Below are 16276 nucleotides of genomic sequence, written 5' to 3' on the forward strand. Positions count from 1 at the left end.
GGTAGAGATGCCAAGGGGGCAAGAGAGAAGAATGAGGAGCATCTTCAAACAGCTCTGCTACTGCACAAAATGTAACACTGAATGGCATCTTTAAATTACTGTGTTAAAAGTTATACGGATAATAAATGTTTTCTCCACTAGCAGTTCTGTGTTTTGCCACAGTAATTGGAGCTACTAATGACCTTAAATTAAACCCTTCACAAAGCCACATGCTGAAATAAACTTGGAGTAAACAGTCTGAACAATTTGACTGAGACACTTCAAGAAGCTAAAAGACTGAGGAACTAATGAGGAGCCTCGTAAAATCCATTTGCTTAACAAAATGAAGCATTTTAATGTGTAAGGGCAGGCAGCTGTGGGAAACTACCTTCTCCTGTGACCACATTAAGCTTTGCAGAGAGGCACTGAGCTGCTGATGTGCTGCTATCCCTTATTGTCTGCTACTCCAAGCCCCTTCCTACAGAGCAGGGCTGATTTGTAAGTGTCTGATATCTGGGATTTATGTTTGCCAAGGCACATAGTGCAAAACCTATGGGTCAGGCCTATGCCTCAGCTTACAAGGCACTGTTTTCTCACTGTCTGGGAGCTGCTATGGGGTGATAGAGCTATCCCTGGGGGCAAATGTAGTGTGCCTGAGATTCTGCATAGGCACTGTGTTAGCACCAGCTGCCTGTCATAAGGACTGGGCTCACATCTTTGAGCAGTTGGACATAACACACATACACCTGTGTATTAATGTCACAGGGAAAGATCGCGTACAGTTGTGTGTGTCCACAGTTTGCTGCAGAGCTGGAAACACTAATGTTACTTTTGATCCACAATATTATAACTGAGAAGAGAATCTCTCCTATAGGCAATCCATGTTGTAACCACAAATGTTTAGGAGGGGCTTAGGGGCACTTTCAAGTCTTACAAGTTACAGTTGTGAGGATAATAACAGAGGTTTGAGAGGCTCCCACATGCCTGGATTACACAGACTATATGCCAGGTCTATACAGAGGGAAGTGCCACAGCCTTTCTCCGCATCATCTGCTGTGCTCTGGTCTCCATGCAAGAGAAGTCCAGATATCAGGGTCCTGTGTGTCTCACCAGGTCCTCCAGATCCCAACAGAGGCATACTGATGTGCTTATCAATAGGCAAATGTGAAGACAGTTGTGAGCTCTGCTGTTTAACTAATCCACTGAATGCATCGCTACTCCACCATGCAAAAGAAACAACTTGTTAATGGTCTAATACATGGTTAACAAGTATGGCATGGGCTTTTTAGAAATATATTATCACTACAGGCATTGCCCTCATCACAAATAGAATATTCCTTTCCTACTTTATGTTTATTTTTAGCAGTTTTACTTCAACACAGTGACTTAGCACAAGGATTAAAGAGCACAAATACTTCAGCCAGCCATTCCTTTTGGCCTGGCACTGACCCCCATGAGTTGCCTTGCATATGTATCCCAGCACTTCATGTAAGAAAGGTTTGCCAGTTTCCAAGTGTTCTAGCTGGAAATGAGGTGTTGCTGCTTCTGTAGTGACATGCGTTTGACATTAAGTCTGAGTTACACCATGAATATTAGCAGGTTTTGTTTGTTCTGGTTTTGTTTTCTCTTAGGCACTTAGATTTCTTTGAGATGGTCAGAAATGAAGATGACCTGGAACTTGCCAAGAGGTTTGACCTGGTAAGTTTTTCTTTGGAATACCTGAACTTGCCAAAGCTGAGCATCCACTTTGGATGCTTGGTGCAACTTTCCTTTGTGTTCCCTGGAAACAATGATTGACTTTGGTGCTGAGAGTGGCTGGTGCTCTTGTTTTCAGTTTCTCATTTAGCAAGTAAGGGGGTCTGTGATGTGTGCATAATGAAAACAATGATCACAGACAGGGCTCCTGCCAAGTATCTTTGACAAAGACTTCTTTCTTATGTTTAGCTGAAGGTTCATGAGTGGAGTGTGTTCTCAGTCCTGCGCTCATGTTCTCAGTCCACATGATCCAGATGCATTCTAGTTTCAGACATCCCTTTTACAGGACTATGGGTGAAGCTTATGCTCTTCTCTGATACTTTTCCCAAGATTACGGGAAACTCTTCTGAAGACTGTCACCTCAGAGCCTGTGGAGAGGATCAGTATTTCAGACTGGGTGGATTTTAAAGATGAACATAAAACAAGGACAGTTTCCACAACCTTTAGCAAGAGTAAGAGGCTATAGGGTATAGAACAGTTACAGTTTCCTATTTCCATGACCAGCTCTTGCCACACAACAACACAGAACAACTAGCCCTTTCCTGCTTAGCTTCTAATATTTGTGCCACCACTTTCTAGGACCCAAATGCTTTCCTTGCTTCAGAACAGCTCTTGGTGGCTTTGCATGCCTCCCACCTTTCTAGCCCTTTACTTTGGGAATCTTTTTCATACTGGAGTGGAGATGGCAGTGCTGGTCTCAAAGACCCATGTGCTTGCTACTCACTGGAACTTGCAGCTGGACATTGCAGGAGATTCTACAGAGGTCCAGTTGCTGGAAATTCACCTGTCTCTGTGTTGATCAGATCTTTCACAGTTAGTTGGGCTTTCACTGTGCATAGTTTTTTCTCTTGTTCTTTCACTACCTTCTCTCACTGCAGATCCACATTGATACAAAAAGTGCCTCTCAGATGTTTGAGTTGATCAAGAAGAGATTGAAGCACACAGATGCCTATCCTTATTTGTTATCCATCCTCCAGCACTGCTTGCAGATGCCATGTGAGTACATCACAGTTCTCCAGAGCAAGGGGTACTAAAGAACTAGGTGAAGCTTTGGTGTAGGTAGAGGGTCACAGATAACCAAGGAACACACTGCTCGGGTCTTCCATTCAGAACTTGGCAGTGGCTAAGGAATTTGTTATCTTACCACTGACTCCATCCAGCAGATTTTTGTTGCAGTACTTAAAGCAGCAGCTTGACCTCTCTGCACTTGCAAATAAAATTAAGTAGCTGAGACATTCCAGTTAGTCACTGACAGAGCTTTTAATGATTTTAAACTGAAAGTTCTAAAAAAGAAAGAGCCTTTGTGCTTTAGACAGGGAATTCCCTGAAATAGATATCATTTTGAATATTAACAAAATGCACTGAGGAATTTTTCTGGTGAAACAATACAGCACTGAAAGCTGTTCTGTCACTGGGAAATTCCACAGTGAGTCTTCAGGCTGCTATCTCATGGCAATGTATTGGTGCAGAGCTCCTGAACTCAAACTGAAAAATAACACTGGCATTTGTTTTCAAAAGAAGCGATAGGAATCTTCTTGGTTAACTGTAATAAAACAACTCATTTATGCTTCCAGAGTGTAGCAGCTGAGCAAAGGCATAGCAAGATTACTAAAAAACTGCCTGCCTTGATCCTTTTAGGTATCAGATGCTGATCTTCATTACTTTCGGCTGTACTTGGGCAGTCAAAATGAGAAGGGAACATGGAGGAGATGTACTGTGGTGTGCTTTTTCAGAAAGTAATGTGGTATATTTTCAGGCACTCTTTAGGTTCAAGTACTGCCGTCCACAAATTCAAGCAGTTGTTTGTCCCACTGGTCTCCTTGATATTACTTTTTAAGACAGTATTTGAGCTTTAAGTATTGACCTGGATTTTTGGTGGCAGGACTAAGCCCTGCTAGGCCAGGAGAGGATTGTACTGGAGCAGCTCTGAAGAATCTGAAGGTCTAGGTTATGCAACTCAGGGAGCTGAGGTGAACTTTATGTTGCTTTGGCTCTTCTGGTTTATATCCATGCGATCAGTCCAGGTGGTTCAATTTCTGTTCTTTCCACACTTTTTGGTCGTGTTTGTAGAAATTTTTAATGCCAGTTGAATTTTGCTGGCCTGCAGATAACCAAGCATGCATATAGAACATCTGATTGTATTTACAGTGCCTGGTTACGATGTTACCTGGGTACCAAAAGAAAACCCCAGCATCAAGCCACAGAAAATACTGAGTAACAGCTATCACAAAGGAATCACTTCTATACATTTGAGGTGCAAGTTAGAAGTTAGAAATAGTCTGTCAAAAGGGTTACACAACCTGAATGTGCAAAATCAGGTGCAGAGTTGCCCGTGGTTGTTATGTGCTGTTCCCGTATGCCGGATGTTTGTAACTGATCTGCTAGCAACAGTTCGCAGTTAGGCTTTGTGTTCTACAGTTTACTCCATACAGGATTGAGTTGGAAGGTGGAAAGGAAGGAATGCCAGTCAGCAGACTGGCCAGCAGCAGGCAGGTCTGTGGACTTTAGCATGGAAACAGAAGTTCTCATGGGTTGGTCTTTTTCTATACAGATAAGAGGAATGGAGGAAACTTCCAGCAGTGGCAGCTGTTGGACAGAATACTTCAACAAATTGTTCTTCAGGATGAGCGAGGAGAAGATCCAGATATAGCTCCATTGGAAAACTTCAATGTCAAAAATATAATTAAAATGTAAGCTGCATTATTGTTGTTCATTTTTGTTATGTGGGTATAAGTATATGATAAGTATGCAGGTGCTTAGAAAATAAATTATCATATCTGAGGAGTTTCTTATTTTAACTTACAGCTTCTCATGATCTTGTTGGTCTTCTAAATGGTTTTCTTCTAATGGCATCTCAACTAGACAGTATTTTCTAGCAAAGTCCTTGCCTTTGACTTCTAATTTCTATTAAATATTAAGCTGCTTGGAAGAGCAGAAAAAATACCCATGATGTTATAACAAGGCTTCCTCATGTGCCTTTTTTCATTCAGAATGTTGATGAAAGTTTTCATTGATATTTAAAAAAAAAAAAAAAAAAAGTGGTCATCTCTATTTAGATTTCATTCCTCACTAATGAGCACATAGTTTAGAAAGATTTTGAATAGTGGAAAGCAGCCCCCACCTAGCACACAAAACTTTTTACCTCTTCATAAAATGTCTGCATGCTCTCACCCACAGACTTGGCTGAGGGCACGACCATTATTTTTTCCCATAGGATGCATCATTTGAGAAGTCTAGCTACATGAGCTGGCTCTCATCTCAACTTCCCTGTTCTCAGTCCTTTTTTAGCCAAACTTTTGGACTCTTCATTCCATCCATCTGCCTCTGCAGGTAACTCATGGCCCATTACCCTTCTGAATTATCCACTGAAAAGAGTATTTTATAGAACATAAGCCTCATATGAAACCAAATTCTCCTGTACTAAAAAACTTACAGTCTCCCCTGTTACAGGCATGAGCCAAAATCAAAACTGATTTCTCATTATGGAAAAATATGCTGGTGTTGATCTCTTTCTGTCTGCCTGGATATTAGACTTCATTGTAGACCTCGTGCCTGATCTTCCCTTTCTACTTTCATAGCTACTCCTCATTCTGCGTATCTAATCAATCCCCAGCATGCCCTGCATATTTTCTGTCAGTAATAGGAAATAGCTGTGCCAGTATGAGATATGAGTGTTGCCTTGTTACTGATGTATTACCCAACAGATAAACATCCTCCCTCCTTGTAAGAAAGAAAAAATAGAACCGCAGAAGTAGGAAAAAAGATGGCAATCTGGTCTTGTATTAAGGGTGGGGTAATTTATAACCCACAGCAGCTATGATTATTTTAGTGATGACTTCCTTCTTTCAAAATAAGTAGACCTGGCATTTTGAAAGCATTACCTGAAGACAAGAACATATCAGGATTCCTTCCCCAGGCATTCCTTTATTCCTTTTCAGGAATTTGAGCAACAGCCATCACATTTATATTAACTGTTGGCTACAGTATGGATCAGGATCTGGAACCAGACTGATGACCAGTATGATCCTGTAAAACCATGTAAATTCACCAGGTTCCCTTTTGATAATCACTACACAAAATGGCCACTTGCCTTTCAGCCTGGGTAGCCCAGAACAACTTGAAATTATCTGATTTCATCTTTCAGGCTGGTGAATGAAAATGAAGTCAAGCAGTGGAGGGACCAGGCAGAGAAGTTTCGGAAAGGTGAGTGTATCCTCTGTGCTTGGGAAGGCGAAAGAGGAAGCAAGACTGATCCTGATTCAGTCACAGAGCAGCAAGCAGCAGAGCTGTGCACAACTTTTGCTTTTGTGGACAAACCCTGCTTTGTTCCCTCTAGTAGATTTTTTCTCATGGTGATCAGTTTATGTGTTCAATAGGATGGGGCTTCCCTCAGTCTTCACATGAAGTGATTTTACAGTCTAAGTGGAACTTGGGCATTGCTGTCTTGATAACTGAAGATCACTGTCAAGATAGTCAGACTCCATTTTCTTTTTCATACTGTCATACATCCCCAGTTGAATATTTCAGTGTAACCTGCATCTCTTTGGGGACTGTTCATGAGCTTTATTTCACCAGCCCCATTTGCCTCTTACCCCTAGATCATGCTGAGCTGATGAGCAGGCTAGAGAAGAAGGAGCGGGAATGTGAGACAAAGACCCAGGAGAAAGATGAAATGATGAAGACATTGAACAAAATGAAAGACAAACTGCAGAAGGAATCCTTGGAGCTGCGCCAGACCCGGGACCAGATGAACGACCTGGTGGCTCAACTTAATGAGTTCTCGGTATGAGACTGGGACTATTCCCATCCTCTTTTGAGGCCTGCTAACTAGTGAATGATGAACAAAAGCACGTTATGAGTGAAACATTTTCTATGGTTGGTACAGAGAGAGTCTGTCTAGCCCGCTACAAAGATGAATATTTAGAAGCTGCTCAGCTTTTAGCTGGGACTGAAATCCTAGAGCTGGTGGTATAGAATGGATAATGCATGGGCTGCTTCATTCCTTCTCTTCAGCCACCTTCCTTGCAGAAGCTGCTGAGGCACGCATGTCCTCCTCCAGCCATATTTTTGCTGCTGAGTAGGGTGGCTTTGGTTGTTATTTCAGTGGAATACAGAGAAATCTCCCAGATATGAACATAAATTTAGTGAGAAACAGGATTCCTGTCATGCTTCAAGAGCATCAGTACTGTCTTGGAGCTCTGCAAAAGCAGCATTTGCAGTTGCTCCCTCCTGCTTGCTGCTCCTTCTGCCCCAGCAGTGTGCCTGAGCCTCAGCTCACCAGGACAAGGCCCTGAGGAGTTAGATATTGCAGAAAGCAGGTTTGTTCTCTCTTCTCCACTGCCACTTTCTATTAGTGGGGCCTAATGACAGGTATTCAGTATTTCAAACCTTAAGGTTTAAAACTCAGGAGTTCAAAAGTTCATAAGATAGAACTTTTCTCTTTTTTCATACATAAGGAGAAAATAATATATTTTGGCTTCTTTTACTAGCTTTCTGTTTTTCTGAGCCATTTATGGTTCCTTTTTTCAAGCTCTTCTCCACAACTTCAAGGGCTTGAAACTTTCTCTTAAATGAAAGCTGAGATTCCTCCCTTTATTGCATGGCTTTGAGTGCAGGAGGCTTTAAAGAAAACATCAAATATTTTGAATCTTGTAATAAAATCACATCAGCTGGCAACATGGAGTTATTGTGCCTTTTAAACTGTTTGCTTTCTTTTTTCTGTGTGTTTTTTATTTTCCAGCAAGGGGGCAGTATTTCCTTCCCACCCCCGCCACCGCCCCCTCCAGGTGGCCCATTAGCTTTGTCCTCTTCCCACACATCTGAGAATTTGCCACCACTGCCCCCTCCTCTGCCTTTCTCCAGCTGTCCCCCTCCTCCTGCTCCACCACCTCCTCCAGGAGGACCTCCTCCTCCACCAGGAGCACCACCTTTCTTCAGCATGGGGATGCCACCCCCTTCAACAGCCACCTTCAGCAGCAGTGGTACCAGCCTGAAGAAGAAATCTATCCCACAGCCTTCCCACCCACTGAAATCCTTCAACTGGGCTAAACTGAGTGAGGTAAGAAATTGTATGCTCTCAGCAATTAATTTACTTTCTAAGGATAACTCGGTGTTGATCAATGCCATGAAGTGCAAGGTGACAGAAGCAAGTGATACTGTGGCTTTCTGTGGGTTGAAGTCAGTAGGAGTCAGTAGCTGTCTTGAGGGAGTCTCCTCAGTTCTCCACCGGTGCAGTATATCTCCTGTGATGACCGAGGTGCTAGTTAGATTGAGGGAGCTGCAGTAGATCTGGGCATGCAATCTGTTAGGCAAAGCTGTAGTAGGACTGAATACTTAAGCCAGAGATGCACATCTCCAGGACTGGTGTGCCAGTCCCTCACTTGCACATCAAGGAAAAGGATGGTCAGAGCCAATGTGGGCAAAACACGGTGAGAACCAACTCCAAAATCAGCCTCCTCTACCCTGGCAGGAGATTTCCCCAAGGAGAGATAGGTGGCCTGATTCTCCCCACCATTTGTTCGTCACCACAAGGGAAGCTGCCCTTCTCTGTGCATGGTTACTGCATGGTTACAACTGGCAACCAAACTCCAAATTTGCAATCAAAACAGAGGACTTGGATTCTTCCTGTTGCACTCATTTTCTGCTACCTTAGTTGGTTCTCCTTCCCCTGCGCTTCTCTCTCTTCCTTCTCTGCCCCGCCTCCTTCACTTTAGGTTTTAATTTTTTGTTAAACTGATTTAGAAAGGAAAAAAGTGTCTGTGTTGAGCTTGGATGGCTGCCTAGAAACCCAGGTTCTCTTTTAGACTGAAACTCACCCAGGGCCCAACTCTGGCATTTGGAATGAGTGTCCAGGGACCTCTGGAATGCCACAAGAATTCTCTCTCCCCCTCTCTCCTTTTCTTTAAAATAAAGTGAAGTGAAATATTTGCTGCACCATCTGTGCTTGTCTGTCAAGGCCACGTGGGGGGTGTGGGAGAGAATGTAAGGATGGGGATTTATTTTCCTTTGCAGAACATGGGACTTAATGCTCTGAAGAAAAGAAATAATAACTAATATATGTATATATATGAATGTATATGAAAAAGAGAGAGTCACAGGTGTTTCTGTTTAATGTACAGTAACCGTAGGCTTATCCTGCCCTCTGGTTAGGAGTGAAGGCAGCTGTGCTAATAAAACTGAAGACCTGGGTGGTGAGGTGGGTAAAAGATGCTATTTTGAGGAAGGCAGAATAGTTGGAAAAAAGGGGCATAAGAGGGCGTGGGCTTAATTTTGGTGTGTTTGCCAGGGTTAGTGTTTTGACCTAGTAAGGTCTCTGCAAAACTGCAGAGCTGGTGGTGCAGACACAGGTGGCTTGCCTTGTTATTTGGGTAACACTTTGTTATGGAATTATTTAATTCCACTGACTCTTGGAGGAAGCACTATGTTTTTGGCCATCCTGATCAGTTATCCTAGTTCCCCTGCTTCAGTACCAGGCACTTCCTTTCTGTTTGCATGGATACGAATCCTCTGAATGCAAAGTGATGGGTGGGTTGGATGGCCTCATCTTGCCTTTTGTTACCATCACAGCACTTCTGTGGTTTTCTGAGCTGTCAAAGTAGCCATACTTAAATGAAGACTCACAAGCACACTGGCTGGGAGCAGTGTATCCCGAGTTTTTTGCGCACAGAAAACTGAGGCCTGAAAGTGTGCATAGTATTACTGTGGTTTGTGGTAGTGTTTAACTTCCAGTTCACACGAATACAAATATTCCCAACAAAAACATTTTGAGGAAAAATACATCTGACACCACATATATGTTTTTCTTTTTTGAAAAACCAGTCTAGTTAGCAAAAAGCACAGGCACATCTGCACCATGCAACACAGTGAGGTGAGGTGGCACAGTGCTGGAAACAGAACTGTATGCAAACTTAGGTCTGCAGCCAGGTGAAATATGTTATTCAGCTCTTAGGTATCTCTACATACTGTTTAGACCATCCTTCTCGAAGCAGTTAGTACAGAGTCTTCCTCCTAAGCTTTCTTAAGTGAGTGTGAAGATGATGCCAGGACTGAGGCAGCCCACATGAGAATGAACCTCTTTCTGTTCATGCAGCCTGCCTCAAGGGAGTGAGAGAAAGCCAGCAGAGGCCAAGAGGAGCATGGACAGGGCTGGCTGAGGGGCATTTGTCTGCAATATGCTTTCTCAGTAGTGGAATCAAGGCTGTCCTCCACGGCTGGCACCTTTTTTCCCAATGCTGATAGTGTCTTTGGAAGGAAAGGACTGAGTTGCTGGGTGTTCGGAGAATGATCAAATATAAACTCGTAGCAGTTGACGAAAACAGATTGTTCACAGTTCCCACAGGCACCATGAAAAAAGGTTTGACTGGAAAGTATTCCTGCTTCTAACAATGAAACTCAAGCAACCCACTGATATCCTTTGGGAATTAAAGATTTTGTACTAGCTTTGATGTAAGCTGGTGATCAAGCACAAAGCCATTTAGATGCATGGATAGGCTGAGTTCTGATGAAGCCCTTCTGCACCACAGCTCCATTCATACAGCACTGTAGCATCGTCTCTGAATTCCATTCATACAGCACTACAGTAGTGCTGGTGCCAAGGATCTATGTTTTTTAAGAAAAAAATATATTGCAATGTAACCACTGTAATATCCTGGAAAGATTCCTTTCTTTGTTTCTGGACAGCAAGTGGAGTTTGCTCTCTCACTCTGAATTTTACACAACACCCAAGGTCAAACAGGGACCAGACATTTATGGCTAATCCAAATTATGCACAGATTTCAAGCACACTGGAAAAATGGATTAATATAATTACCTTTTTAATAACTATAAAAATATTGATTTGAAGTTATCAGAGTAAATATAGTCAACCTTCAACTGCACTGCTTGCTATCTCATGACTGGAGAAATAGCTTCCTATTAAGTGTCAGGCTGGTGTTGACTCTAGTCAATGATCTGAAAGAGCTTTCTTTAGACAGCCCTAAGTAGACATGGGTGAAATTGTCTCAGAAGAAAGATATTTGTTCTACATACCACATAGGATTTTTTTTAGAAACAATACCACCACCAACCCCCCCCCAAAAAAACATCACATAAACAGAAAATGTTCATTTTGACACTGAGTTTTCTAAAAAATGTTTCTGTAAAGTTATTGATGATCCTGATTTCTGGAACTTTCTTCCTGAAGGCAGCCTGAGGATCATGGCAAACAATGATGCAGGACTGCTGCCAGAGATTCAAAATTAATGGAAAGATTTCTACAAAATCTCAGTGTGAAGCTACTCATAGTAGCCTTGGTGGTGCCTAGTCCTACAGCAAGATAAAACAGCTGTCTCAATTAACAAACATGCCAGAAATACAATTTTTGCTCAAACTGGATTTTTCTTACACTGAAGAAAGGATCTGATATCAAGATAGAAATCTGAAAAACACACTCTGTTCATATCCCTTTTTTCAGATTCATTATGGAATTATGGATTAAAATTTTAAGTGGCTTCATTTTTTGATGGTTAATATTTTACAAATATTAACCTACTAGTAAGCAGAATTGCCTGCTCCAGTATTTACAGGACACTCATTGTTCCTATGGTTTCTGTGGACCTGCAGGACAAATGAAAGGCTTTCCCAAAGTACTGTAATTTTCACTCATGCTGTGAGGTTACTGAAGCATGATGGACTTTGGTGGCTTGCAGAGTATCATTATTTATCTTTCAGGGTAAATAAAATAATCTGTTAGATGTAGCAGAGGACAGCTTGTTATGATTTGTAGCTCCATGAAATACTGTCGTTCTCTGTCTTGGTAGGTCTCAGCAAATTGAGCCTCATTACAAAGGTGAAATGATGTAACTGCAGCAGCTACAGCAAGCAGATTGTTAAATGCAACGTACCCAGAACCTCAGCTTGATGGAACAAATGCCTTGTCAGTACTTGTTCTGATAATAAGAGGTTTACTTATAAAATATATGCTACCATTTTGCTAGAGGTTGCTGGGAAATGTAGTTCATAGCATTTGTTTCTCAACGGTGGCCAAGACTTTGCAAAGCAGAGGAACCACAGATCTTGGAAGACTTGTAGAAGGAGTAGATAGATAAGTAAATAAATAAATATGGGAGGAAAAGCATGTTATGGATGAAGTGACCTCTTTTTTTTTTTTTTTTTTTGTGTGTGTGTGTGTGTATGTGTGTGTTAAAGTGAGAGAAAAAGGAAAGAAGAAATAAAGAATTTATTTTAAAATTGATATTTAGGGACCATAAATACTTTTTATGGTGCTGAGGGAATCATTTATCATAGCAAGCACATTATGCAAGCCTGTTTCTCTTAAAACGCTCAGTCTCTCTGGCTGATGACAAGGAACTATCAGCCAGTTAATCTATAACTGAGTAGCAAGAGCTCAGTGTAGGAAATTATCTGGCAGCAACATGATAGTTTTCAAGGGCAGAACCTAGGGTAGAAATAGAATGGACAGCACCATTGCAAGTGTTTTGTGTAACTAAGGTTGTTTATACCTTTGCTTGCCTTTTTTTTTCCTTTGACGGGATTGAACCATTTGGTTTTTAAGCACTAAAATTGCATTGCTTGGCTCAAAGTTCTGTTTGTGTGCAGCATTGCAATGGTGCTGCTTTGGAATTTGTTTTTCTGCTACAAGTAGCATACAAACCATCCTGTACAGGACCAGATTCAACCAGGGTCTTAAAATGAATCTGAATTGAAATGAGAATAATTTTAACTTCCTTGGGTGGTTTTTTTTCTGGGAAAGCATGGTCAAGAACCATTATCTGCAATCCCTTTGTGAGTTTCAGAACTGCCTGTTCCAGCACCTCTGCAATTCATTCAGACTAGCCCATTCTGTAGCACGTTCTCACTGTTCTTGCCATTTCTGGGGAAACTTCACTCCCAGGAGAGTTTTGCAGCCAGACAGGTAGATGGGCAAGGCTCTCCAGAGTAGCTGTCTCTTGAGTCACATCCAGCCTTTGGCCAAACACAGCTTATAGCTTTTTGGCATCCTTAGGGCTCTATCCCAGTGGTGACTCTAAGGGCTGCTTCTGAAGCCATGTGCACTAGCTCCTGTCAAGAAATATTCTTCTACTTCAGTGTTTGATGGAACAATCTGAAAGAGTGAGGAACTCTGAGAACTGCTCTGCTGTTCAAATGCATCCCTCAGGATTTATAATTCAAGGTTTATAAAGCCAGTCTGGAAATTGAATAAGAATGAACGCTCCTCCTGAATGCTTCTGGCTAAGATTGGTAGTGGAGTCTAGGGTTAGAGTAAAATGAAAAGTAACTTTGTTTCCTATTCCTTTGGCTGAGATGAGCCTCCCAAACTCATTTGTCATGTTACAGCCACAGGGTCATGACATTTTTCCTACTGTGGAACGAAGAGCCACAATGATTGCAAGGAATGGTACAACGATATTGGTGAGCTTGTTCAGGGGTGGGTGCTGCTCCACTCTAGTATATGTTCTCGCTGTAAATAGCACTGCAGACACCCCTCCTTGCCCTCAGGCACTCACAGGCTGCCTCTGGAGGGAGGGTGTTGGTTTTCCTTCACAGTGTCTGCCCTGCCAGGAATTTCCTCCAGAACACTTCACACTTTTATTTCCCCCTCATTTCATCCTCCCATCAGGTTTTTTCCTTGCTCCTTGAGCCTTGTGGCTTAGCACATTTCTCTCATTCCTTTGATGATTGTGAATGGGAAGTAAAGCCTGTTCCTAATTAGTTCTGATAATGAAGTGTTAACACACTTTTCTGTGTAGGTACAAGTCAGGTACTTCAGAGCTGGAGCCTGTGTGAGGGTTTCGTTGCTATTGCTTGCTGTTCCTGGCTTGCTCTGCATCAGTGTTCTGCTGGCTCTTCACCTCCTGGGATTTGCTTAGGCCTTTTTACAATCCCTTCTGTCCATTTCCTTTTTCTTTTAATCAACACCTTCCTTATTTTTCCAGTTAATAAAGTACAAAAAATGTACACTTCATTAACTAAATGAACTGAAAGACAGTGTAGTCAGTTGTGAAGAGCAAGTCTTCCTTTTCTAAATAGGTAATTGCCCAAAGCTTGTCTCACACAACATGCACCTTAACAGTCAGTAGGAAGGAGAAGGTAGTTCAGCCTTTGTGTCCTCTGCCAGCAATGACATCTGTCCTGAGAACGTCAGCAGGAGACCCCAAGGCCACCTTCTGATTTAGGGTGACTGCTGATTAGCTAATTCATGTACTGCAAGAGCTGATTTGGTCCAGGGTTGGGTTGGTGTACAGCAAAGCTGGAGGAAGTGTCTGTGCCTGTCTCCCTCCATGCTAGTCATTTGCCAAAAAGCTGGGATTCCCTGGCATTCGGGGGAATGTATCACACGGGCTGTTAACATTTCCAGTTAGTGTGGATGATGCTCTTTTAGAGATCTGGGTATAGATTGTATCTATCTGAGTCAACAAAAACCTTATGTAGACAGGGGAGATCATGTAATAGGAAACAATTAGACTTCAAAGACAGAGCCTTAAAAGTAAAATAAAATAAAATCTCAAAATACTTTCACAGATGGGCAGAATGAAAACCACACACCCTTTGGGCTTTACAACAGAACCTGGCAAAATTTGCAGAAGGGAAAATGTGTCTGGGGTTTGTCATGCATCAGTGCCCTTCCTAAGCTTTTTCCTCATGATGGTAACACTTCTTTCAGCATGACCACAATCATTGTGTCAGACAGATGGCCACTCTTGAAAGGAAACGTACTGTGGGATCATGGATATTGCTTGAGATGTGGTTTGCTAGTCCTGGAATGTGCCCTTTCATCAGAAGCTTGCTGTGATGAAAAATACTAAATACTCAGTATATTAAAAAAGAAAAAAAATAACAACAAGAAACCCCCCCAAAACACATCACTATTTTTTTCTCCTTTGACTCTTGAAACAAAGTGTGCCCTCTAAAATGACAGCGGTAGTACATGCAGTAGAACATAAAGGAACATGGCCGCTGAGCAGGAAAGAATGATCTGTCCAAATGGGATTGGGTGTTTTTAGCTAACAGCTTTTGCTGTCTCATTAAAATATGATCTTTTCTTCCAGGAGAGGATCCATGGCACAATCTGGAATGAGATTGATGATTTAAAGGCATTCAAGGTGCTGGATCTAGAAGATTTTGAAAAGATGTTCTCCGCATATCAGAGACACCAGGTAGGGGTGAATTCTTCCACACCTCGTCTTCCTTGAATTTCTGGGGAAGGAAGGAACACGTGACAGTGATCTGGGCCCTTGTCCACCTGCAGTCAGGCTGCATCATTTACTGCTTTGCCACTGTTCAAAAAATCACAAGGCCAAAAGAAGTGGGGAGAACAGCAGAGTATAACCTTCTGTTATCAACAGACTTTGTACTAATGGGCAGCTCTCAGAGGTAACAGCTCCTGACAGGTAATGCTCTGTTTGATCTCAGCAGCCACTGGCTTCCAAAAGCTCCCGAGCTTACATTTAGGTTTGACATCTATCTTTGTATGTCTCCCATTCATCCACAGAAAAAGTGTCTGTAGTTGCCTGAGTACTGAGCAAGATGACTGAATTAGCTGTCTTTTACTTTGTCTATTTTTTCTTAAACAGCCAACTGACCTAACTGGCTAGGTGACAGAAACTGTCTGAATTACAGATTATAACACAAACAGCATACTTTAAAAGCAGCCATTTATTAGAATGTCCTTTTTTTCCTCCTCTTTTTCTTGGAAAGCAAGTCACCTTCAATTTATCTATCTCTGCTGAATGAAATTTAGCAGGAGAGGGATTGTACTTGCACTCCCTGAACTCCCCCAGCTTTCCTTGCTTTTGGAATATGTTTGGAGAAATTCAGTCTTTTGTACTCTGCAGAAATGAATCATTGCTCTGAAGTTTTAGGAAAAGACACAGACATGACTGCCATAAGCAGCCTTTATGATTAAGCTTTACAGTGATGATAACTACTTCATTAACTAACTTATACCTTAAAATTAACCAAAAAACCCCTTGTCTTTAGACTTTCCATCTGTTCCCTTCTCTCTCTCATTTTTCTATCTAATCCAATAAATATAATGAATAACTCTTTGATCTACTAGCTCACGGCCACATAGATAAACATCCCAACTTGAACTGTGAAGGATACGATGTTACCCTCCGTATGATGGGATTTCATTTCTCATTCTGCTCCTGCAAATAGCTGTTGCTGTTTCAGTGGATCCCTCTCTCTGTGAATCCCTGAAACAAGAACATAGTTCATAAAGGGGAAGAAAGGCACATGAAACTTCAGTCCTGTTAAATGATTGGTTTTAGATCCTGTGACCCTGTGCTAATGGCTTAGCTATGGTGGTGAGATCCTAGTTGTCTTGAAATATCCAGACTGTACATGGCAGCATCAAGGTGCCATTGCAATGTTTCAGGTGCAAACATTGCAGCTTCCTCACTAGAAATGACCTTGCAAAACCTTGCTTCCTTTGGGCCCCAAAATCCAAAGCCAAAGCTGTACTGGTCTGACGACTCTCAGTTAGAATCATAATATTTATGCCTGTGTTACTAGTCATGGAAAAGCAGCCTGGCCTGTTCAA

At 42.0% G+C, this 16276-nt stretch overlaps 1 protein-coding gene across 4 annotated transcripts in view; it reads left to right on the forward strand.

Annotated features, from left to right (window-relative positions):
- DAAM2 (dishevelled associated activator of morphogenesis 2) overlaps positions 1-16276 on the forward strand; it is a 206260-nt gene that overhangs the window by 148171 nt on the left and 41813 nt on the right. For all 4 annotated transcript variants that reach the window (XM_027801195.2, XM_005436279.3, XM_027801193.2 and 1 more), the window contains 7 exons: positions 1611-1677; positions 2613-2730; positions 4286-4424; positions 5879-5937; positions 6333-6517; positions 7475-7792; positions 14781-14888. In XM_027801195.2, coding sequence (XP_027656996.1) covers positions 1611-1677; positions 2613-2730; positions 4286-4424; positions 5879-5937; positions 6333-6517; positions 7475-7792; positions 14781-14888 — 994 coding nt within the window. The remainder of the gene's footprint in view (positions 1-1610; positions 1678-2612; positions 2731-4285; positions 4425-5878; positions 5938-6332; positions 6518-7474; positions 7793-14780; positions 14889-16276) is intronic.

Source organism: Falco cherrug, chromosome 13 (genome assembly GCF_023634085.1).
Source record: "Falco cherrug isolate bFalChe1 chromosome 13, bFalChe1.pri, whole genome shotgun sequence".
Taxonomy (NCBI): Eukaryota; Metazoa; Chordata; class Aves; order Falconiformes; family Falconidae; genus Falco; species Falco cherrug.